Source organism: Haliaeetus albicilla, chromosome 6 (genome assembly GCF_947461875.1).
Source record: "Haliaeetus albicilla chromosome 6, bHalAlb1.1, whole genome shotgun sequence".
NCBI lineage: Eukaryota > Metazoa > Chordata > Aves > Accipitriformes > Accipitridae > Haliaeetus > Haliaeetus albicilla.
In genome coordinates this window covers 32,041,881-32,068,801 of record NC_091488.1, presented here as the reverse complement: position 1 = coordinate 32,068,801, position 26,921 = coordinate 32,041,881, and the positions used below count along the sequence as shown (strand labels likewise).

At 39.4% G+C, this 26,921-nt stretch overlaps 1 protein-coding gene across 6 annotated transcripts in view; it reads right to left on the bottom strand.

Annotated features, from left to right (window-relative positions):
- POU2F1 (POU class 2 homeobox 1) overlaps positions 1 to 26,921 on the bottom strand; it is a 121,927-nt gene that overhangs the window by 50,917 nt on the left and 44,089 nt on the right. For all 6 annotated transcript variants that reach the window (XR_011325074.1, XM_069785471.1, XM_069785472.1 and 3 more), the window contains one exon: positions 4,534 to 4,599. Coding sequence is in view for 5 of the 6 variants with exons in the window: in XM_069785471.1 (XP_069641572.1) it covers positions 4,534 to 4,599 (66 nt within the window). In the remaining variant the exon portion in view is untranslated. The remainder of the gene's footprint in view (positions 1 to 4,533; positions 4,600 to 26,921) is intronic.

Below are 26,921 nucleotides of genomic sequence, written 5' to 3'. Positions count from 1 at the left end.
AATGCTACCCAGGTTGCTTGCATTTATTACAGGATGCCTACATCTTTTGAAGAACAGCAGGGAAAATAAACTTTTGAGTCCAGCATATGAGAGGCCTTGCTCTCAAGGTGCTCATAAGGACATGACACCACTCCTGTGGAATTCAAGAAATCTGATAAGGAGACTGGAAAATGGAGCTGTCAGAAGGAGAAGGTCAGCACGTTGTAGGGACATAAAAGGACCAGTATGCCACTTCTGCTCAAGATAAGTTAAATGCAAAAACCCACAGTGATTAATAGACATGACAGATGCAATCACAAGTACTGTGATTTTAACATTCCCAAGTAATTATGTCTTTTCCATCTCCATCCCAGCTCCCATAACTGCTAGAGCTGATCTAACAGCTCACCAACACCAAAAAAACAGAAGTGGAAACTCTCCATCTCCCATCTCCTCTTTCTTCTTGGTTCCAGCTACATTGTCCCTGTCCTGCCCCTTCTGGTAGTTCACGGACACAGCAGTAAGCCAATTCACCTTTCTAAATGAGTAGAAAACTATTCATGTAAACTGTTTCCTTTTTCTTTTGGCCAAGTTAGTTTTCTGCCATTTATGTGAGATGAATTAACTTACCTCAGGGTCCTGCAAACAGCAGATAATGCAAAGCAGGGGAGGTCAGAGACATGGTAGTAGGGAAATGAGCCTCCCCTACTCCCACCAAGCAGTAGGATGAAATTTCACCCTTACAGCCCAAGTCCAATACAACTTAAGCACGTTTAAATTCTGGCATAAATTCAGCCATGTGGTTAGCTACTTCATGGAGTTGATTTGGATGAAGACTAATACTAAATGCAATTAATTTTCAGCCAAATCAAATCTTTGAACCATCTTACTCAGTGCCACTCCAGGGAAAGGAACAGAACACTAAGTACCAGGACACCCTGAACATGAATTAGTTTATGCTGCCTTGGAATTATACCTGCAGAGGGTAAAGGCATGACAAAATGGAGCACGCAAGATAACATTGCACCTGTAGTCTGGAGAAGAACATACTCTCAAAATCCAAGATCACAATCATCAGACTTCAGTACCAGTTTACAAACTGCATAAGGAAGGAAGAGGAGTGAGGAACTACAGGTCTGGGGAGATGTGAAGTAAGGTGCAAGAAATGACTCAGGAAGGGAAGACAAACAAGGAGAAGGAAGATTTCAAAACTAACTTGAGTGGGTATCTGCACTGTGCTCCGGGATCTTCCAGCACCAGCGGTACATTTCTCCATATCTCTCTCCACGTGCTTTGAGAGAGAGAGAGAGAGATCCCCAATACTCAGAAATTAGTAATGTGGACAAGGCATCAACAATAGGAAGTTTAGCATTGATATTTGCCCAGAATTTTAGCAGTTAAGGAACATTTCATGGCCCCTCTCCCACTTTCCTATAGACTTTCTTCTTATGGAAACGGGAAAATCAGTCTCTGGAAATGAAGCAATGCAAACAGGAATCCTTAGAACCCTTCCAAATGCTACATTTAAAAATTATCTTGCTGCTATGTCAATGTATGTCATAATACTACAGTTTCCATAGACATTATAACCTTGACTTTCATAGTACCGCATTCACACAGCTTTTAAAAAAGAATATGCATTAAACAAACAAACAAAATAGGTTGAGTTGTTTTGGAAAATTTTATGCTGCAACCTATAAAAAGGAAACCAAAAGGGCTGTTTACTGTAAGACACTCTTCTTTCATCTCTCTGTTTTCTCCAGTAGATACTAAGTAGATTGTCTACACACAACTGAAGGCTGGAAAAGATTTGTGTAATTCTGCAATATTGACCACCAGTTGATCAATTAATGTTCTTGTGAAAATAACCATCCAACCACTTTTGTACTCATAAAGACTTTTTTTGTTGTTGTTTTTAATTTGTCTGAAATATGGGTTGCTTTTTCAGATGCTTAAAAGGGAGTCCATTTAGCACAAAAATTTTAAAGTAAAAGTCTGTTTCAGGCATTTTACTGTGACCAATGTATTATTATGTTCCCTAAATAGTCAGTTAGAAATACAAAACCCTAATGTGTCAACTTCCATGAAACTTAGCTGTTAGCTCACAGAACTACTGATGTTAAGCCATCTTCACCAGTGGCAACAGTATTTCTTTTGCTGAGAACACTAGCTCTGCCAAATGTAAATTCCATGCCCTACAGTAATTTCTTTTAAAATTTTCAAGTTGCATCAGCTTACTACAGTTTAAAACAGGAATGACCCAAACAAACATCCACTGAGGTTCAGAAGATAGACTAGTAGTGTTTACACAGCAGACTCAAGTGATTTACAAATGTTACTGGAAAACAGACATTTACAGAAAGTTACAAAAATAAGAACTCTGAGTGTTTATAAAAGTCATCTTCATGCATTTTGCTTCAGAGCCTATGCTCCCCAATGGCACTTCCAGTTCCTTAGCATCCAAGCTGAAAGCTGACTTCTTTTCACTAAGTATGCACAGAGCCCAGAACCATAATCTAAGTACCCTGATCAGAAGCCTAAAATTACATTCCATGAGTATTCATTTCAGGGCTTAACATCTGCCAGTCGACTAATGCAACTGATGCTTGAGCCCCCAAAGAACGTCATAAACCACTGGAGGTAGTGATTAATAAGTTTATGAGCACTATATTTAAAAACAAAACAATGACTGCAGAACAAAGGGTCCTCAAAAATTCTAGATTATTTTAGTTTGCATTGCTTAAAAAGCCAGGAAACAAAACTGAAAGGAATGTTAGGAACATTTAAATTACAGAAGCAAAGTTTGCAAAAGGTCCAAACACCAGTAAGAGTCAAACTTTTGTAATAACTAACCTTAGTATTAGAGTACAAAAAAATACAGATGCTGTATTCCCTTTTGTAATGAAAGCACCTACATGCAGCTTTATAATCCATAAATTTCTTTATACCGTGACCACCACCTTCACACTGATGAGGTATTTGCCTAGGGGAGCAGAGCCAGGGTTCTGCTGAAGGAGATGCAATACGTACGTGATAATGGTCTACCTTTGAACAAACCAAGTCCTCCTCTTTAACAGCTCAGTTTAGGTGAAACTACTAGTTAAAGCTGCACTTACGGAAGCGCATTGGGAATGCACTCTTCGGGGAAAGCGAATGCATGGAACTGTGGTCATACAGAGCAGGAAGTCTGAATTTTCTCAGAAGTTTACACACACCCTCCAGCTACAAGGATTCTACAGGGATATTTAAAACCATTGTTCTCTTGATGCTGTTTATGATTATGAAATATTTACAGCCCGTATATTTTTTAAATAATGTTTTGTATCATCCTCAATGAGTATTAAATACATACTAAATCATTTTTGTACATAAAAAGAATTGATACCTCTCCTATATACAAATACAATGGCAATTATAAAAACTGAGATGGCAGTGACAAAACACACATTAATAAGCAAGCAGAATTCCTTCTGACTGACCCCATGCATTCACAGAAAACATACAGCCTCTCAAGATCAGTATCGGGAACATTCAGTCACTGTTAGCTGTATTAAAGCCTTGCACAAAGAATGAGGGGACAGCAGCATAAAATGAAATAAATTGTTAATTTCATCACAATTCCAGAGTTTAAAATAAAACTCTTATTGAACCAAGAGGAGAAAAAATAATTTTCCTCATACAAGGTACCTAGACTTCTCTCAAAGCAACAAGAACAAATTCCTTCTCATTAAAATTTTCTCTTCCCAAATGCTATTCTGAGTCAGAGGAGATTCTGAGTTAGGTTAAACTATTTACTTTCCATTCAGACCTGTCATTTCTCTTGCTTCTAAAATGAGCATTAAATTACCTCCACAAAGGAATTAAAGCATGAGATAGCATGATTGAGTTGTAGTGTCTTAACAAGCTTCTTCAAAGGCTTAGAACCTGGCCACATCTTAAGGATGCACCAAAAGGCACACTGGCCCTGACACAAAGGCTATTCTTCCCCAGCCAAATTTAAAAATTCTGTTCTAACACATGAAGAAATTACAGAAAAGCCGGCTTTTTTTCTTTTTTTTTTTTTAATGTTGAGAAATGATGCTTTCTCCCTTTGCCTTGTTCTTGAGAACTGCTGTGAGAGCTTGAATGAAATCTAAAATGGAAACAAGATCAGCCAGTGGCCTACATCTGCCAGGGAAAATTTCAACCCAAAAATAAATTATGAAGTTAGAGGTGCCGAAGGTATGTTCTGCCAGGAAAAAATAAGACTACTTATGGAGAGCTAGTGCTACCAGACCTTCTGTAATACCAGAAACATTACAGATACAGGAAGACAGAAAGGGAATCTTATACACAAAGTGTGGGTAGTCCTCTGATACAGTAGGTGTGAATAATGCCCTGCATACAGCAGAGTTAATGACAAGACAAAAGTATTCCCAAGTCTCTGAAAACAGGGTGGGTGTGGGTGTGTATTGTTTTGTTTTTTTAATTCCCATAAACGGGTAAAGAAATTTTCTTTTAATATCCATTCAATTCCACCAAAAAGTATCTGTGCACCAATTAATCATTTCTTACCTGTGTTCCCATCCCCACTTTCCATTGATGGTTTACTGGTTTCTGACGGATTGTTCATTCTTGAGTCTGCATTAAAACAGAAATAAAGATAAAGTAATACAGCAAAAAAACCCCAAATCTATTCATACCTTCTTGTCTAAGGGAAGTACAGAACATCAGGAATTTGATATGTACTTTACCCTAATTCAGATTATAACACAAAAAGAATGATCAGAAGCAGAACACAATACTGAATCTTCCAGATAAATATTGTTTCAAAATTTTGTATGTCATTATTCCCATACATGAAAACATGGTGTTAAGGGAATAAAAGACAGCATGCTGGAAGGCAAAGATAGGTAGGAGCTTAATTTTCAGTACCATCAAAGTCATAGAAGAAAAAAAAACGGGGGGGGAGGGGGGGGAACAATGACTACATCAAGATTCAAAAACATTAAGTCTGACCACCATGGCCTATATTATTGTTGTGTTGGTCGTGTCCCCGCCCCCCCCCCAAGAGAAAGGAAATTCAGTCATTATAATTAAATAGATGCCATTTTTCTAATACTGCATTTTTATTTTACAGGAATGCCACTGTTATTAAGTAATTTTATATTTCCTATATATTCATGCAAAACCATACAAATATAAAATAATTCCTCTTCCTTCTTCCTCTGGATGAATCTACTGAAAAGTCTGCTCTTGGTTTCAAAGCTTGTCAGCTGAATATAGTGCAAAGCAGAGGGCCTCTCCAGATGGCAGACCAAGAATATAGTTTCCTTATATAGGAATCTATACAGATGTTCTGTGTACAGCATCAGCTCTCCAGCTTATTACCTCCTCATTCCTTGCTACCGACCTCAGCATGCAACATTATCACAAACCAAAATGACAAAAAGAATCTCAAGACAGACCAGTTCATAAAATGAAGCGTAAGCAAATCCTTAAGCACATTCTTCCATTCCTATAACCAGTTAAATGCAAGTTCAACGAGCTCAAAATAAACCCTTCACTCCAGGATATTCTCTTGCTAGGTGCTTAAAAGGTTACCTCTATCACGTGCTTTCATCAAAGCAGTGATTTCCAAAATATCAACCACCTGAAGAAGAATACAGTAACAGCATGAACCGCTACATCTTTCCCCCAGACATTTCCAAGAATGCCCAGACACTTCACTGCTTGGCAGTCTATGAGAGCTGGAAATGAGAAGCTGGACTATTGCCGTGTACCATCACCTGCTGCTGCCCAGAGAGACCAGTGCCACCCTCAGGCTATCAGAACCAGGGGCAACAGCAGCAGAGGAACACAAGCAAACGCCAGGAGGAATGAAGCACACGTGGACAGGGCAAGAGTGAAAACAGGAGTCACGACGAAGCCTGGCTGGGAGTGCGGGGTGGGAAAAGGAGGGAACTAGTTAGAAATGCAGCATGTGTGAGAGAAAAGATAAGAGACATCAACCTTGGAAAAACTCCAATAAGCAGTTAGGAAACACAATTTAAGATGTGTCAGTATTTTTAAAACAAATGTAATTTTCCATGTAAACAATTGCTGCAGTTGAACCCAGTAGGGCCTAGAGAACCCAGAGGACTGTAACAAACAGGAATCTTTCCCCGACAAGTTAACTCAACCTCTCCAGAGCCTCAACTCTTCTCAGAATGTTCCTATGCCTATGCTTGTATCTTTCAAGTGTCAGCCACACTTGAGATATGAACTCAAAGAGTTCATAAGTAAAAGAGATACGAACTATCAATGTTACTCTTAGTTTAAAGGCAGATGTGTTAAACTGCTTTTTGAAAGAGGGAGTGAATGAGGAGGAACTTTCCAGCTGAGCGCTGCTGGCCCACGCTTCAGCAGAAGGCTGCAAGTTTTGTCCCGTTTTTCACAACCTCTGCTTAGCAGATTCAAGCTATGAGTTCATAGTCTTGAAAGACAGAGCTCTGCTAAGGTTGCAGATACAGAACCTATTGCTTCCTGGCTCCTTACTTTGTCATTTTCCACATTTGGATAGTATGATCCGCACTCTAGAAACAGAACATGGGGTTCCACTGACTGCACAGAAATGTTTGTTGTTGATGTGACTCTCCCTGCTGATAGATCTGTGTGTAAAACAAATACAAAGTATGTTTCTGTCTAGAAGTTGCATGTACCTTAAATTGAGTTTATTGTTGTGGCAACAGCACATTTATTTAAAGTGATTATAGGCAACATTCATTTGATAAATAGCATTAGTTCGTTCCTTGACACACAGCTGGCTACTAAAATTAGTTTAGGTTCAGAGACCACTGAATGGGAGACTTCGCTTTGGACACAAACACAAAGAGCCCTCATCCAACAGGAAAACAAGCAAAGAGGGCTTAGAAGTCCAATACATTTGAGTGAGCCTAGTTTCCACAACCATGGAGCTATTAGACATAAGATGTATTTTTTAAGCCCAGAGCACAAAGATAGCCTGAACTCATGATAGCACTGACCACAGAAGGGAAGAGCACAGGTTGAGAAGATTGTCTCTCAGTAATATGGGATCCATTCACTGAACCACTTCAGAAAGCTCTTGCAAGAACACCGCCACAGGGCCTCCTGTGCTCATTTGTTGCAGAAACTCAAGTATTAGTGCCACTGTGCAGGATACTAAGAGTAGAATAAACAAAGTAAACCTGGAGGGGGGACACAACTGTCCTGTGCACAAAACTCCAAGCCATGTAGTGACTGTTCATTCTGTATGAGGGGGCTTATACAACAAACCTTCCTGTACAACCAGCAAGCTTGTTCAGGACAAAGTTGTAACTATATAGACCTCTTTTCATAAAGCAACCAAAACACGTTTTTCTGTCAGGCTATGCTGCAAAATAAATCCTTTTAAAAAAAGGTTTACAGTGTTTCCTAGTACTAGACATACACATAAAGTTCACTCAACTACCAAAAGTGTGTCTAAATGAAGAATGTTTTATTGTAAAGATTCATCCCTAACAAAGACCTCAAACATTGCTATTGCAAAAAAGCAGCAAGTTGGATGAAGAAACAACTTTCTGGTACTGCTCAGGTTCCAATGAAGGATAGCATCCATTATTCCACCAGCTGACTATTTCTTGTTCAATCTGTAGGCCTTCTGCATGTAAAGCATCAAGAACAATGCCGCTATTTCCATTGCAAATGGTATGACATACATCTGAAGCACAAAACTGCTACCAGCAAAACAGATACATATCCGCAGGATACTAAACCTATGGATTCATTATACGTCAAATAAAAAGATTATTTGGTTTATATATGCTCATGCGACTTCTGCTTTAAAGTCAAAAGAATAAACAAATTAAGTGGGCTAAAAAAACCAAACCATAATGCCCTCACCTTTTCTTTTTCCTTTAGATCTTACTCGGGTTTTAAATAAAGGCCTTGGGCTACAACTTCTGCCAACATTATCTAAAAACAAACTCCACAGAAGGAAGGATCGAAAGCAGCAGGTGCATGATTGAAATCAAACTCTCAGGAGTGAATACAGCCAGTACTGCTACTCCGCTAGCAGGGCTGAGGGTGTCGCATGGCAGTGCCGTGCCAGGCTTTCACACACCCTCAGTAACATTTCAAAAGGTATTCAGAAGAAAGAAGCACTGGACACTGGACCAGCCTGGAGTATTAGGGACTGTATATAGCTAGTAAAACACAGAAAATCTTAGCACGGAATATATCATTAACTATTTCCTTTCACCTCTTAAAGTGAAACTGCCTAATACTCCATCAGCACCAGCAAAAATGATTCACTGATGCGTATGGAAAAAACAAAGTTCAATGTGAGTGAAAACATGCCAAGAATTCTTTAGAAATTCATTTTCTGAAAAAAACACTTCATATTCAGAAACAAATACTCAGGTGGCTGCTTTAAAATTTACCATCCAAAAATACATTCTCTTACTTTGACATGTAAGTTCTTACATGAACTTACATAATGGAATCAAAAGAATAGTAAAAAACAAAAACAAAAAACAAAACCCCAAAAAGCAAAACTCTATACATCAAGCTTTGGGGAAAGAGCCTTGAAAATAAATAAAACCTATTGTAAAATTGGGATCTGTTATTATAAATAACTTTAAAAGACATGAAGAAGAAAATATGGCATGCCTGTTCTGCAGTCCTGATGGAATCTCAGTGCAGGAAATACATTATCCTCGTAACCTTAGGCACAGCTTGCAACCGTATCAATGGCAACCACTGTGCACTCCACCTTGTTTTCTATTACACATGAAGAACCTTGCTATTACATTAAAAATACACAGACATAATATATATTCTGTTGGGGAATGGCTCAATACAGCTACTAAATTCTTTGAGACAGGGACTCTCTCTCATTCATTTTAATGCTTTAAAATTCATAACACACAGATATGCAAGTCAAGTCCAGTGTTTGTTAGAAGCCAAATGCTTCTCAGATTGAAATCCTAAAAGCAGAAGGTCTGTATTAATATTATCCAAGCCTAGCAGCAAATCTCTCCAGTGCAGAGGAAACGAATTCTCCTGGAACGAGGGAAAGAAGAAGGAAAAAACCAAACCGTGTATTTCCCTGGTACAGATCTATCTATCTACCAGGCAGCTACTTACTGCCGATTCACTGGTGAGCTTCAGCCTTACAAATACCTTCTCTAGCCTCTGCATATGTGATTAAGCCTCTACGCATAGTCAACCTCACAGCCTCTATTTCCATATTAAACGCTCATAAGAAAGAGCTGAGGTGGTACGCACCTAGAACGTAGTCGCTGCAGTCCAGCATTGCTGTGGTATCCTCTACAGCTTCAGATAGTCCAAGGAAAGGAAGAATGACAATTTATATCAAATCTACACTACTGCTCTCAACCAAACACGAAAGGGAGTGGGGAGGTGGGGGAAGAAATACAACTTCAGTTACACCATAGCAATCTTCAACTGAACAGGGAAACTTCAGTTGCTCTGTGGAGTTTTAGTCTCTCCTACTAGCTGTGTCTGACATTGTCAAGGCGACTGAAGCGTGAAAAGTTCCCCTTTTTGTAATAAAATAGAAACAAAGATTGCAGCTGGCAGTTTCCATAATGAAGCTTAATCAGTATGCGCCTGATTAGGGCCTTATGCAAATCTCTTCTCGTTAGCACAGCAGCCAGCACTTTGAAGTCCATGAACAATTCATTTGCAGAGTACACTGAAAGCGCTCCCTGCATAATTTAAACCACGGTATAAATATTTATCAGCTCATTTGCATATTAATTGGCAGTGCATGAAGGGAAAAATTATCTCCCGAGTGCCAGCATAATAATTAGGGAACAAAATGAATTTTCTTCCAATAGCTTGGCTTCTCAGCCCCAACTCAAGCACAGTACCACAGGGGAGCAGGGAGGGGAAGAGACAGAGTTCTGTTCAAATGCCACTGAAATGACACGTACAAATTAGAAACAACTCTAGAGACTTAAGCACCTTTAATCTTATTCCTGCTGGCAACAATAACTTCGGTAATAAAGGGGATTTGGAAAAAGCTTTCTACACAATCCAAATAATCCCACAAAAACAATTAGCAAGGTAGAAGCTGAACACAGAGCTGTCAAACTGGTGCTTGCACATCTGCATGGAGTTTTCCACATCCGAACATGAACTGTCACAAGAAGGTCCTGGGCAGGAAAGAGAGTACCACCAGGGCAAGGAAGCAGCACAATTCCCTTTAAATGGCTAAGGAGCTTGGTGATTCATTATCGGGTAATCCCTTTGCCACGGCCAACTTAACAGCAGTGGATATGTCAAGCACTGTGTAACAGTTGACACCCACTAACCTATCCCGAGTGAAATCAAAATAGATTCAGTCTTTTGCTTTCCAATGACTTCCAAGAAAAAAAAAAAAAATCTATTACTAATCCCTTCCACAAACATACACGATATAGCTAAACAAAACTTACTGTGGAGCTACAGTTTTTGAAAGAGGCACTTTACACCCAGGTCACATCTTTGAACCACTCAATGATAACCAGAACACACTTGCTGCTGTGACCACAAAGCACGCTGAAGGACCGGAGAACTGGGAAGAGGCTTTGGTCTGTGGAGGAATCAATCTTCTTTTCCAAAAGTGGTCCACAGAACTAAGTGTACTGACGAACTATGAGGCTAGATTAAACCATTTAAAATAGTTTGTTTACTACTCAAATACTAGTGTCCTAAACGGCAAGAATATTTATATAAAAATTCAAGTGTAATGTGGACATCACAACATTTAATATCCCATATTCCGATCAGGAAAAGATAATGTGATGATGCAGGTGACTACAGGGGTGAGCCATGCACTTCCAGATGTTAATGCGAATTTAAAGAGTAAGTTGGGATTTTTCCTTTCTTTTTTCTTTAAAAAAAGCTAGCTGTACTTTTCTTCTCATTTCTGAAGTAAATTCAAGCACCGCCTCTCCAAACAAGAAGGAGCGAGAAAAAAGGGACTTCTCAATCATCCAGTAGTGACTGGAATTTATTTCCACGCTTGACCTCTTCTTCTGTTCAGGTTCATATCTCTACTTAACACAAGATGTTCCCTGCTATATATTTAACGAGTGATCTACACTTGAAAAAGACTGCAAGAGAAGGTGCTCCCAACTGCACGGAAACAACTGCATGTACTGAATAGGTTTTCCTAATGCCTTGTTTCCAACTTGGTTTTCTACTCATTCATGTGTCCCATTGAGAACTCTGAGGCATATCTCCATGGTTCACAGACCTTCAGTAAACTTCACTCTTCCATACATGCTTTTGGAGTACACTGGGAAATAATCCATTTGCTTCATCAGGAGAGTCTGGACAAATTCGTATAACAAGCCAAGCACTTCACAAAGCAAGCGCCAGTTTAACTAGTGGATGAGCTGAGGCAGGCAGTAGCGTAGTAAGAGGACAGCAGTGTTATCTTTGGGACCCTTTACAAATGAGAGTCTCTGTTGAGCTGGTTGAACACAGGTGCAGCATCAAAAGCGCACGACCGCAGGAAGTGACCGTTAAAAGCAGGCACGTGTGTAGTGATGGATGACTTGTATCAAACAACAGAAGAAGCAAACAGCAAATAAAGGCCAGGGAAGGACATGCCTGAAGCAGTGTTAGCAAGTGTGCTGGTGGTACCACAGTGCTACTCATCGTCTGTACTATCAACGCTGCACGGACAGCTAACAAGGACAAGACAGAAATTTTCTTCCTATTCCTGACTGTCCCAACCAAGCTGCCTTACAAACACCAACCCCCACACAAATGTTCATTTGAACTGTAACTTAAATAAAACCTTAGGCATTGGCTTTTCAAACTAACAATTTGGGGGCGGGTGTGTGTGTGTGCGCGCGCGCGTGCGTGTGTAATTCTTCCAGTGACCACTTCATTCTTTGACAATTTTATTATCTTCCCTTTTATGTAAGTTCATAATTTTTGGTCAAAAAACAACCCAACCCATTGTTTCACTTAGGCCACACTATTGCAGCCATTTATCTGGTAGGCTTCCGAAGGAGACCTGAAGACACAAGTGGGAAAATGTTTGGGGAGGAACAGTGCATACCACCCTGCTTCAAAACCAGTGGTGGAATATGCTAGTTAAACCTTCTGTTTAGGTTCTGCTGCGTCATTGGCTGTTCTTTTTTCTCCCCTAGATTCTTACATTAAAAGTTGCTTAACACCCTGAACCAAAGTCATACTTCTGGTACTCACATTTAAGCAAAATACCACTCTAGGCTCTGCACACAAAGTTTCATTTTTCCTCCAAAGGCACCTCTAAGAAGAGAGAGCAGTGCACCTTGTGATCATCAGTGCAAAAACCTCTCTACATCCCGCGCAACTACAGACATCTCAAAAATAATTTCTCTCCTCTTCACCCAATTCTACAATTCTTATATTGATGATTTTTCCCACAATTCTGTTCATACTTCTCCTTAAAACCAAAGGAACTAAGCCACTAACAAGGAGCCAGGTATGGCAAATTTGGGCAGAGGTTCTTCAAACATTTCAGAGTCTGCAGACAAGTTTTCAGGAGACTCTTTCTACCCCATTCTCTTCTTTTCACTCTTTATGTATCTTCCATACCTTCCCATTTCAAATGAATGCTTTTGTTTTGCTGCTTGTCCCACCAACACGCCACTTTATTTATTCAGTTCTAATGATTATACTTGATACTTTAATACCTTACTTTTTGGAAAGAGAACTTCACTTTCCCCTGCAGGTTATGCAACTCTTGGTTAGACCTCCTTTTGCATCTTCTCTTTTACTTCTCCTCCTGGTTTTTTTTCTACTTATTATGCCCAAGTGACTGACTGTAAACTCCAAAAAATTATTCCCCAATGTCATCTATTGTAAATAAATGTTATAGATAGTGAAGTTGTTACAAACTAGGGGGAAAGGATGTTTAAATCCTTATCTTCAGATGGTTGGTCTCTTTTTTTTTTTTTAAACAATAAAAATGAGACAGAATTAAAGGGCTAAAGGGCAAAGTTATTATCAACATTATTCTATTCAACACCTTTATGGGGGGAAAGAATCTTCATTTTTATACAGATATGTTTCCATGTATTAGTAAAATGTCATTCACTACATGCCCTCAATGACAGCTGGAAATTTTTGCCACTAGCCAGCTCTGTGACAAGTGTGACCTTTGCAAACTTCGCAGGCATGCTTTCTGATACAACATGGCAAGATTACCCAATAAGCCCACAACTCATTATTTCCCTTCTGAATGGTGTATTTGGAGTGATACAAGGAAAGGAAATAAGGTATTAATAGTAACATACTGCCTTCATCAGTGTATCAGTGTCTAGCATATTTTATCTTGAAGAACCACTGAAGAAGACTGGTCACCAAAGCTTTGAAAGGAATGCGTGACTAAGCACAATGTCAAAGAACACTGGCAACACTCAGAGTAAGGCTGCTTTCTATATGCCACACCAGCCAAGACCATAGTTACTGCTAGCCCTAACATGACGTTACACAGAACTACTACATTTTAACTCAAGACATTTCCAAGTCTCCATTCCACAATCTAAATGAAACCTAATAAAAATTTCATCAAACAGAACTCCAATGTGCTATAAAAAAAAATTACAAAAATCACATACTTCAACAAACTGTTATTAAAGTTGGCACAATCCTCTTAGAGTAATTATGGACAGACAGACAGTAGGTTGTTCACAGTTAGGGCTGCAAACTAAGCTAAATTTTAGCCACCACCTCTGAGTTTGGCTAACAAAATTGATTTTATCTGGAAATCACTAAGTTTGCTCTGAAAGCCAAAGAGCAGTTGTCTGGAAAAGTCAAATAAAATTGGCCTGTTTTAGAATTACCAGTCATTATGCAATTGCTATGAATTGGAATTTTAGTCTACATCTAATTTTACTTCTCTCTCACAAACTCAAATCATAACTATCCTTTCAAACTTACCACCACACAAAATGTCTCAAATTTTTTTCATGTACCTTTTTTGAAGAAAATTAAGTATGCAGACAGCTAAGCAGGAATACTAATTCATCCTATCTGTGCAGGACAGCAGATACTCATAAAACACATTAATATAAAGGGGTTTGTGTGTGGGTTTGGTTTTTTAAGTCTCACTTATTTTTGTCCACAGAAGGTAGCAGCTATGATGGTTTAAGTCATTTTTTTATAGTAAGAAAACTGTGGTCATGACGAACTCACAGTACAGTACCACCATATGAGGAGGGGGAAAAAGGGGGGGAGGGCAGTGGCAGGAGGTGGGGAAGACAGTAAAGAAAATAAATACCCTTATTAAAAAATTACAGCATTATAGCTTTCACAAGCAAACTGAGCCTTATTTGAAACTCATGGCTAATTCTATCATTCTGGCGTATCACCTGAACAGTTTTGCCCTCCCCTTACTGCCTACAAGCCATAGCACATAAGAAAGGATCCATACCATATTTACATAGAAGTTTTTCTTTCATTCTGTTCAGTGTTTTCTTTTCAAAAGCAAAGGATATAAATTCAGTGCAGTCAACCCATGTTGTTCAAAACCACAACTTTGATCCATGAAACCATCATAACATTTACTTAGAAATCATGGAATATTTTGAAGAGTAGCAAACGTTAGGTCTTCACATCTCCTGATTTAAGCACTCGTGTTTCAGTCATACTATGTTTTCAAGGTTTTCATCGCTCTCATAACGGCTCAAGACCTTTTATTTATTTATACGCACCAAACACTACATCATAAGCACCAACCCCAGGAACTTAAAAAAAAACCAACCCGAAGTGTCACAAAAAAGCCAAATTTGAACACAAATTTTGAAAACAAATTTGTGTTATTTAACTAGCATGTTGCACCTGCCATAGAGCTGTTGCACAGTAGTACTTTTTAGTATTTGCAGGAGGGCACTCACCTCCTTTCAATTTAACTACAAGTTAGCATAGAAAATGAGTAAATCATGCTTTAATTCCACCTCACTTGAGGTATGGTTCTATACCATTACATAGTCATCGCTCTAGTAAACTTGCATGTGAAAAGTACTATCCAAAGTTAAGCAGGATTTTTTTAAAAACACACAAACAAAATTTTTTAAAATGTTAATATTTTAAGGGAGACACCTATTTGAGTTTTTATCCATATATATGTGGGTCTTGTCTTCCTCTAAAATTATTGGTTTGTCAAATCTGAAATACTTCACACTAACAAGTATTGAACACCTGGAGCAGATGTATATTGTTTTATTAGTAAACACCTCTTATGTTTTATTACTTTTACAAGATTTGCATGCCTTATATTGTGTTTCAAAAAAGTACTGCAGGACACAAAGTAGAGAAAGACTGAAATGAAGACTGATGTGAAGTTACATGAACAAAACACAAGGGAGGGCTGAAGAACACTATCAGGAAAACTTCAAAATTTATCAGAAAAAGAAAAAAAAGAAGCAATCTAAGGGCATAGGTCTATGTAACAGCACCACTGAAACAAACAAACAAACAAACAAAAATGCCACCACCCTGAAAGCTTGCAAGCTTTTATGGGATGCTGCAGCTTGGGGCAGTTGGAGATCCTGGAGTACTGCCAGGCACCAGCCACCATGAGGAGTGGGGTGATCCCAAACTTCCCCCCACAGGGAACACCAGCCGATGCTCATGTATCCCCTGGACTAAAGTGGTTGTCTCTTACTAGTCGTGTGCTGGGATTAAATTTATGGGAACACATCTTCCACACATGCAGTGGCTACTGAAATTGTGCACACATTTGAACGGAAAAGGTAAACACAGTTCATACTATCCAATGATAGCAATGAAGATGGCACAAATATTGCTAGTTTCAAATTGTTATTGCAATACACATTAAAAATACCAAGTATTTGAGTAAAATAAATGTTCTCTAATATGTAAATCGCAACACAATTGATCTGACAACATATGAAGACTACTTATGCCAAGCTCAAATATTGAACGACAGTATTTGTTTTAGCAGTTGTATGACCTATCACATTTTGGAAACATCACCGTATGTGCATTCCAAAAGCATTAGATTTGCCTCCCCATGTCCACCCACATAACAGGGATAGGCCCTCAGAGCTTAAAAACATTATTTTTAAACTCACCTGTAAATCAAAGCACAATGCCTTATGCAAATACACTGTTTCTCTGTTCTCCACTTTGCCAAAGTAGTAATTACTAGTCTAGCCTGATGAATAGGGGCTCTATAAAGAACAGACTAATCCAGTATATGACTTAACCATACAATTCAGTTCAATTCAAATCCCAGAGTCTTCATGCCACTTGTCATTAAATACACTACGGGTCACTCTCAAAATAAATAACTCAAAGTCACAGGTTTAAGTTTACTATGATTTCTGCTGGAGCCAACTGGATACACAGAAGATCAACAGGAGAGATAGTATTTAACTCTAGTTAGCATTAGAGTGTTTGACAAACAAATTAATAGAAAAAAGCACATGCAAAACCTCTACAGTTCATGGTATGAACCAAAGTTGCACTGCTGTTATCACCATTGTTTGCAGAAACTGCTTTTGCTCTCTCTTCCTTAATAACTATCTCAAATCTGAAGGAGGATATTGCTTTAATGCCCTCAGCACACTGATCCAGACACTATTAACACCTGTAGGAACTACAAGACATGTCATGAGAATGCTTCTTTCTGAAGCTTAAATTATTTGATCTCAAAGAGGAAAAGGCCAAATTCCAGACAAGCTGCTTTGTATGTTACAAATTGAACAAAAAATTGCCAGGTGCAAGATCTGAAGAAAGAAACAGTTATTCACACTGCAGACACTGATTCCATCCATCAGCACACCTATCCAAGTATCTATCATTTTGGATGGTCAGAGCTAATGGAAGATTGAATATGCTATCAGTCAGAAAAAAGTAAAAATACAAAGTTCCTGTGCACCTGCGTCTTTAATTTACAATAATTTAGGAACAGCAGAAAGTGAAAACCACAGCGTAACTACACATATAAAGTATAACCTACATGAGCTTTTCCAGGAAATGCTCACAAGCACAGTTTTGCCCATTTTAGCAGCTATGCTGTGCTAAAGCAGAAAAGGCATTGATTAGCTTTTCCAGGAAATAACCACAGGAACAGGTTTACTAGCAGCAGTGCAAAAGTGCATGCAGTATGACTACCACCTGTGGCTGTGTTTGCAGAGGATTTGCTGGGAAGACATTTACATTTTATTTGCAGGCCCATGAACACATACCACTGAACACAGGAATGTCTTGTTTATTTCTCCAACAAACCAGAGCAGAGGTAAAGTTTTCTGCACCGCCCCACTTTAACTTATTTTGATTGGAAGTGTTAGGTTGACAGATATAGAATCCTCTCAAAACAAATTAATGATCTAGTCATAAATTACAGGGTAAAAGAAGTCAACTGAAAAAATTAGGTCAAAAGGCCTAACAAAAAAATATTTTAAAGTGATACCCAGAATGCTTTAATTCCTAGTTGCCAGTTCCTCAATAAAACACAAGCTTCATATATGCATATCTCACCATTTTCAGAGAGAAACAAAAAATTAAAAACAGGACACTTAATTTAGGACCCTAAATAAATGCCGGTCAGTACTACAGCCATGGGCCATGAACGCTGAGTCAGCAAAAAGCCAGCAGGAGCACCAGTAGCTGCAGCCCTGCTCATCCCTACTGCTGTACTGCCTCCTCTCTGATGCTGTCACATACAGAACTACACAAGAAAATTGATCTGTGTTAAAACTACTCCAACCACAAGGAGAAAATACTAACCCAAATCTGTTTCTTAATCCAAGGGGAGAAATGTTTACCCTGTTGAAGCACAAAGGCAGCAAGGAGGCAGGAACAAACAACTGGGTAAGACTGTTTCAGCAGCAGTATTACCTTAAAACTTTTATTGTCTACAGTTTAAATCCACTCATATGTTACATATTTGTCTTATGAACTCTGTAATGCAACTTGTGTGACAAATAAAAGAAATTAAAATCACACAACAACTATTTCCTCTTCGGGACACTGACTCTCAGCCCTAATGTTGACAACTTGTATTAATTAGTATACTTACATATGCACATACCCCTCCAATTCTACTCCTGAGAATACTCTTTTTGATTTCTGGTCTCCTCACACACACCATTTCCATGCTTAAAAATGGAAATATGATTCCTACATTGTAGGACTTAACTATATAATCACTTATTTTCATCAGATGTGTTGAAGGCATTAGAATTACAAGGTTTTGAAAGTAAAGAAAATGGCAAGTGTTGACAAGAAACTAACAGAAGCAGCAGTAAAGTAACAGCTATAGTTATACCAGTAAGTAGTTTTGCTTAGACCCGGCTTAGAGTGCTAAACCCCAAATTCAAAGAATTCGTCACAGAAGAACTTAAAAATAACTACTAACCCTATAATAACATAGTAGACCAAACTACAGCAAATAAACAAAAAGTACACCTTATAAATGTCTGATACATCTATATTAAAAGCCCATATATTGGTCTACAGCATCCTGACAGGCTGAAAACTTGAGTCTTCAGGGAAGACCAAGGCTCTGGTGACATTACAATAGATCAGAACTGAAAATGTTTACAGGTTGACAACCACCCTTTAACACTCAGAACTATTCACTTTTTAAAATATGTGTGTGTATATATATATATATGAACTTTGTATTTTTTATATAAAAACATATATACTTTATATATATTTATACATACTTTGCATTTTATATAAAACATATATAGTATATGTTTTTTATATATACATATAAAAATTTAAACAAGAGTACTGAGGTGGTGACCTCATATTTCTCAAAGCTTCTAAGCCTACTGTTCTGAAAAGAGTTTACATGTTCCTGTAAGACATTCCTGCAGAAAGGTACCAAGGCAGTTTGTCAACCCAGTGGAAGAAATAGCGTAAAGAGCAAGTCAGCATACAGTGCTATTTTAATCACTTTTGTCCAGTCTTGGTCAAAAGGCAAGTTGATGTAGTGAGAATGAACAAGCGAGCAAGAAGTAAAGCGCTTAAGTGCCAGGACACCATCACGCCCCCAAATCCAGCCACAAACAGCCTGAGAGCTGCTAGCTGACCACTGCTGCTGACTTGAATGAAAACTGTTCCACAGCCTTCTTAGGAAGTCACAGTCTCCACTGACAGAAGAGCAATTCAGCATTCAGAAAAAAATTATGCTAAGCTCTCCAGCAACACTCAATATTGTGCTGACATTTTAATATTGCACTGAGTTGAACTAACATGCCATTTTAAAAGAATGACCTGTATTCCCCGCTGCCTTCAAAATCTCTCACCATCACAGAGAGATTACTCATTAAAAACACAGCAAAAGTTAACAAATTCTCTGGGATTTAACTAAGTTAGAGGCAATAATACCAAAAAAATCCTCGGTGACGTTACATTTCTAACAATCCTCACAACACTGGCAAAATGCACGAAAAAGGCTACAAAATTCAGAACCCTGCATGAGTATGCAAGAACCATGAATACGAGCCGCTTTTCCATCCAATGTGACAGTCTCAGAATGACAAGCCCTTTTTTGCCAGCCTACCGGCTAGTCTACACTCCTCTTTTCTTCTTTTGAATTTTCCCCAACTTAAATTGAATGCAAATAAGCCAGGTGTGGTCCCCAGAGCAGTAATCTGCAGATAGTCCCCACAGAGTTCCCATAGCAACTTGCACAGCTGGCCATGAGCAAGAGGTTGTATCTGCTTCATATTGGCTACAGAGTTTAAACACTCAGCGAGTGAAACACCAATTACAGCATCTTGTAAAGGAAACATCTACTAAAATCACATCCATTTTTCTTGATTAATACAGGAAAATAAAACTCTGGATATACCCCTAGTTCAGCAACTGCTCAGCATGTAAAGTGAGTATCTGCTATTTACAGGAGGTGATGTCTGTGAAGGAAATGGCTTCTCTCTTCTGCTGCAAAGTACTGCAGCTTAAGAGACACTACACCATTTAGAAAATGCCTGTCATTCTGTAAATTGCAATCAAGAATACAAAGCTGAAAGAGAGAAGTCAGAAACCCAAATACAAATCCTTCTTGTCAAGTTATAAGACTTCCACAAGACAGTACCTCTCCGGTAAGTGCTTCGTAGTATTTCCAGTTTTAATTGTACTCTTTTCTGTAGCAGCTAAGTGTCATTCTAAAAATCTAAAGTTACCCTATAACTGACAAACAATTGTTCATGACATACAAATCCTATCCTTTGTTCTTTACCTGCAGACACACATCCCACCTTTGATTCATGCCACTCCTTTCTGTGTCCTGCACATGTAGCTCACTGCTTTTGCCTACATCCAAGCCCCCAACTCTTCTCCTTTATGCTTCACCCCAGCCTTCTCCCTGTGTCCCCTTGTATTAGCTTTGTGTGGCAAGGTTGGGGGGGGATGCTTCAGGGGTGGCTTCTGTGAGAAGCTGCTGGAAGCTTCCCCCATGTCCGACAGAGCCAACACCAGCTGGCTCTAAGGCAGACCGGCTGTTGGCCAAGGCCAAGCCCATCAGTGAAAGTGGTAGCACCTCTGTGATAACATACTTAAGAAGGAAAAAAAGTTGCTGGGACAGACAGAAAACAGCAGCAGCAGAGAGGAGTGAGAACATGTAAGAGAAACAACCCTGCAGACACCAAGGTCAGTGAAGAAGGAGGGGGAGGAGATGCTCCAGGCACTGGAGCAGAGATTCCCCTGCAGCCCGTAGGGAAGACCATGGTGAGGCAGGTTGTCCCCCTGCAGTCCATGGAGGTCCACGGTGGAGCAGATATCCATCTGCAGCCCGGGGAGAGAGGACCCCATGCCAGAGCAGGTGGGTGCCTGAAGGAGGCTGTGACCCCGTGGGAAGCCCACGCTGGAGCAGGCTCCTGGCAGGACCTGCGGACCTGTGGAGAGAGGAGCCCACGGAGCAGGTTTTCTGGCAGGACTTGTGACCCCGCGGGGGACCCATGCTGGAGCAGGGTGCTCCTGAAGGACTGCACACTGTGGAAGGCACCCATACTGGAGCAGTTCGTGAAGAACTGCAGCCCGTGGGAAGAACCCATGTTGGAGAAGTTCATGGAGGACTGTCTCCCATGGGAGGGACCCCACACTGGAGCACGGAAAGAGTGTGATGAGTCCTGCCCCTGAGGAGGATGAAGCAGCAGCGATAACATGTGATGAACTGACTGTAAACCCCATTCCCCGTCCCCCTGCACTGCTGGGTGGGGTAGGTAGAGAATTCGGGAGTGAAGTTGTACCCGGGAAGAAGGGAAGGGGTGGAGGGAAGGTGTTCTGAGATTTGGGTTTATTTCTCATTACTCTACTCTGGTTGCTTGGCAATAAATTAAGTTAATTCTCCCCAAGTTGAGTCTGTTTTGCTTGTGACGGTAGTTTGAGTGATCTCTCCTGTTCTTATCTTGACCCAGGAGCCCTTTGTTATATTTTCTCTCCCCTGTCCAGCTGAAGAGGGGGAGTGATAGAACAGCTTTGGTGGGCACCTGGCATTCAGCCAGGGTTAACCCACCACACCCCTTCCATATCCACTGGCTAAACAATAGGGAGAAGGCACTGGGGCTAATCTGGAACCGCAGGTGTACTGACTGGCCATAGGTATGTACTTGTTCGTCAACTGACCAGATAAGCAATACAGATAAGGACTATGCTCTCTCCGCTTTTCCTTTAGCACAGCCACAAACAGGACATCTCTCCTCACTTAGACTTGTGGTTTCAAGTAAGAACAGCCCTACATGCTTAAGGAAAAGGGCCCATGTATCCCGGCTAATATCCTATGGCTAGCCAGGAAGCAGGAACCAAAAGCTGATGCTTAGGCAAGAGTGCAGGAACACAGAAGGTACGTAAGACACTGCCTCCCCTAAATTACAACTGAAAGACTTTTTGGGGCACAGGATGTTGCTTAACACTAAGTTAATCTGTCCCTCAACAGATTTTTCACCTTAAACCCCTGTAAACGTTTAAGAGCCAGCCTGTAGCAAGGAGTCCCATGACTTAAGTATACATTGAAGAACGTTCTTTTTTATTTTGTTTTGAATCTATCTTCTTCTGTAGCACTGCTTCAATTTCCCCTACTCCTTGCACAAAAAGAGACCATGAACTGTAAGCATATATTCACCCCTCCATGACACTTCACTGACTTCTGCCATATCACCCCTTAGCTCTCTATCTTTACTAGGATGACATCTCTAGCCTACACAGTTGTTCATAAAAAGCGTGAATGGCTTCCATACAATGATTCCTAATGCTGCTTTTCTACATCTTTTTCATGAGTAGGGGGAGAAGAGCTGCACTGTATGGTACCCAGGAGAAAGAAGCAGTAATGGATTGTGGCACAATGCTATTTTTTTCTTATATTGCTTTGCACTCTGTTCTTTTCCTGGTAAGTCCTAGCATTTGATTTGCTTTTTGACTACTTGTTGAGCATGAAAATACAGTAGATATTTCCATGCAAAATCATAACATGAAAGATCTCATACCTGGAGCATTAAGAGTGCTTATACTACTGAACATAAAGTCAGGATCTTTAACTTATTCACCAGTTTCAGGAAAACTACAGGAACTTAGTATCATTGAAATACCACAATTTGTTCAATTTGGTTAAAATTGGCCAACTGTTTATGAGGGAGAGCAGAAAGGAAAAGTCAGAAATTACACAAACCTCTCTTTCCTTATGAAATCTGGCTAACATAAAAATAACAACGTGATGCTTATTTGTTTCCAAAAAAGCAGGCAGTCAATAAGAAACAGACTCAGCATTAGTCAGTTCTGTTGGTGCTGACTTTCCAAAATGCCTGTCCTTGTACCTGGCTTAAACATCTCTCTGCAAGTGATCCCTGTTTTTCAAGGGGGGCAAGGCAAGCTTACCCAGGAACATTCAGCTTCTAACTATGCAAGAGGCCATCATTACGCTAGCTGTCTCATGTAAGAATATAAATTCATGTATGAAAGGTGAAATATAAGCAGACAGGAGCAGTTTAATGTGCACATTGGAAGTTAGCTATAAATTTTATTCATCCATCAACATATATAAGACATTGTACACCTGTGAGCTTTATGCATTACTCCACCTGTGGGAACTAGCCTTAATCCATCACTAACTTGAAAGCTGCTCATTTGCTTAAGTAGTTTTAGTTTTCTTCTCTACTCTTTCTACGTTCCCTTCCAAATTTCTTTTCAGACTAATCAGCAGCACTTCAAAGAAACAGCTGAGCTGGTGGCATTAAAATGACCAGGGAAACACACAAAGCTTTAACAGGGTACAACCACTGAGCAAGTGAAACATGCAATTTAGTGTTAAAAATGATGACTGTAAGCCCACTCAGTTGAAAAAAAATTCACAATGCATTCAAAGAAAAAACAAAAAATAGTATTCCCCTATAGGCCTGGCATAATTTGCACTTTAAGAACGACACCATATTATCATTAACAGTCCATCGTACATTAATAAAAGCCACAGAGTTAAAACCTGAAGGCTCTTGGTCTATATTGCAAGCAATAGGTTTACATGATTTACAGAAAGAAATGAAATGGACATACAGGTGGCAGAGTCTGGAATTCGAGAAGCTGAAAAATGAACAGACTTTACATTAGAAGTGAACATGTAATTTTGAAAGAATTTCAAATGTAGTCCCAGGTAATACTGGTGTAACAAATAACTATTTAATGTCAGGTGTTAAGGACGAGACACTCCAAATACAAATACGCATGCGTGCAGGCACACTCTCACTCATATGTATCTTTTATACCAACAAAGAGGCAGGTTTTGTACATCTTAAAAATACAGGAGATTTAAGCACACATTGATTCTGTCCTCTACAGCTCTTATCTCTGCTGCGGTTTCTATTCATGACAGTTGACGCATGCTGAGGACAAACTTGCAATGAAATTGCCCATATGCAATTAGAACGTCATTTGGCCAGATCAGCACTAACCCTACCCATGGTACTTGCTTACAAACAACTTAAATGGGGGATGGAGGGGAAGGGAGAAGGTAACGGGGGAGTGAGGGTTTTGACTTCTGAAAAGACTTGGGAGACGAGCATAGCATTTTTGTAATAAAAGGAGGCCGTTAAGCTCTCCTGTATAATAACTTAGGTCTTAATTTCCAAGTGATAGATTATATGAAAAACACTGTATTCTGATTAACACACTCCAAGAGATGGAGCTATACAATTTTCTTAGCTTTAGCTGTTAACTTGAAGTCCCTTTTTTATAAGGCATGCTTTAAGACTGAAATCAAGTAGGATCAGTTTCCAGCAACTGGATCTTGTTATGCACCTTCAGCTGGTTAATGAGGCTTCCTTAAACAGAAGTCCCCTTATGCACTGTAAGCAAGTCACTGTTCACTCGGTCCAACTTGGTTTAACCAAAGATTCTGAATTTTAAATTCAGTTTGACAGGATTTTCACACTCTGAATCCACCACAACTTCTCAGAAACATTTTTGGCTTTGTTAGCAACTCTTCTTATGTTACAAATTTCCTAGTAGCTCCAGAAGGTTAGTCTCAACTGTATTTATAATTCAAGTATTGCAATTGTTATCATAGGTACAGTCTTACTCCAAAAGCCATTTCCAGATTGTAATTAATCACAATTCAATTCATTTTTAGAGTCCATGTGTTTCAGAGCACAGGCTCCTCTTCCAAAAGTGGAATCTACATCTCTTTTGCTAGACGTTTAGCAGACATTTTATTTGGCTAAATTAAAATACATGGTTCACTTCCCAGAAAAACTGGTGCATCTTAGATCCCTTTGTAGTAACTGATCTGATACTTGCAACTCCACCAACCTTTGCATCCTCTGAAACTTTACCAATGAAGTTTCCGTATTTCTTCCTGATCACTGACAGATACAGAAGAGTACTTGCTGAAGAAAGACACAGTTAGTGGATTTTAACTTTCCATTAACAACTATATCGAGAATTTTCAGTTATCCTGTCCTTAATCCTTTCAGTATTGATTTTGTATCACTTTAATTTGGTAATCAATGAAGTAAGACATTCTAAATCAGATACATTATAAAAGACTGCATTTTATCAATACACTTACAAAACAAAGCTTTAATCTTAACAAGAACTTGTAAAGCTTACAGCAAATTCCTCTGAAAAAACTTTCTCTCCTACCCCCAAAAATTGTATAAATTTACATTAGATCGTTTTTATTAACAAAAAAATGTCTATCAGCAAATAAAATTATCTAGTCACTCAAGTAAGTGTAACTGGCCTCTAGCTTTTGAAATAAACCTGTCCCATTTTTTCACATTATTGATTCACTCATTTTTCTACACCCTCTCTGCAGCTTCCTTGGACACTTAAGATTTACTGACATCAACAAATACATAATATCAACAAATTAGAGATTCCTTTCCAGTCATTGTAAATTACTAAATGCAAGCTGCCTCATCTGCAAATTTTAGAAATCCAACTTGTACAATCTCAAGCATTCCTCTCCCTCCTTATTCCCATTTACTCTGAGAACAGCATTTTCTCTCCGTATTTAGGAAATGCTTAAAGCCACTCAAAACCTAGTAAGTATCCAACAAAGTTCAAAGACTGCATTCTCACTTGTGACCCTGATGTTAAAGAGTTAAGAACATGTATGACCCTTTCCTGATGAGCAAACAACATAGTTTTCAGTCATGTCAACTCAACTCAGTAAGCTTGGGGAGGGTCAGGGGAAGATCCCTTAAAACATGTTAAGTGTGCAAATGTGCTAGCGATCCGTGTCAGACCATAGGCTCTCACCCTTGCACGTTTCAAAAAGTGCCTGTGGACTACAGCTCCATGGGCTGATATGTCAACCTGACAGCTGGCTCCCACCAAAGAGGTGGGGGGGAAATGTCACTGTTTCCTCTTTTTGGGGGGTTTGTGTGGTTTTTTGGCACTGCTTTATCAGGCCACAGGAGGTGTTCAACTAGCACAATAAGTTGTTAAGAGAGAAGCAGGGGGTGGTTGGGGAGTGGGGGGAGAGGTGCTGCTTCTTTTGACAGCAAACTGCTATGGTGGTTCACTTTGCCTCATGAAATCCTATCTGCAAGAATATTCATCCTTCATCATACAGTCATTATCATACAAGTGTTATATGTAAATTTTACAACAGACGCATTTATTGGCATTGCTTGAGCTTTATCAGCTTGCTAAATACCATCAGGAAAAATAGATTAGGGTATTGTTCCAAACAATTCCTTGTGTACTTGTATTCCAACAGCCTGAGAAAGGTAGATATTGTAATTCCATATGACTACATCAGACAGTGCTTCCCAAACAATGCTACTGTCTGCCCTCCTTATTTGCTAACCAGGACATAACCATCTTGGCGAGAAAACACAGACTGCTATTTCAGAAGGAGAGCACAGGGAGCAAACTGATGAAGCTGTAGCTGGGACTCCTGGTCTCCCAAGCCAGCAGAAAGATAATGAAGACCAGACCCCCATTTGGACTCCTCTTCGCCTCATCAGGGGGCAGGAAGCCATTTAAAGTATTTACTATATTTATTTTTCAATTACTTTGTTTCAAATCTATAGCATCCTTTTAAATAGCAGAGTATGAGCAGTTACTTGTCTGTCAAGCAGCTTTTGTTGCTGGAAAGTAGATACCAGGTAGCAGAGGTACAATTTAAATGAGTCATCATCACTGAGTTTATTCTTTAATTTCCCTCATTTTTATATTACTTCTAAAATATCAGCCATCAGTATTTGTGTATTTCACTGAGATCTGTTCTCTCAGAGATTATTTGGCTGCAGCAGCCAACAGGCAGACTCCAGGATTGGGAAGCCCCTTCAAACAGCGTTCCTTGCAGTTCTCCTCTTTCAGATTTTACTTCACTGTGCCAGTTGGGAATCTTACAGCATTACTTCAGCTTGCAGCTAATCTATCCTGCCTGCCCAATAAATCATCGGTTTGACTATTAAATTAACAGTCAAATTAATAATTAATTTCTTCGGGTTTTGTCCTGCCTAATTACAGAA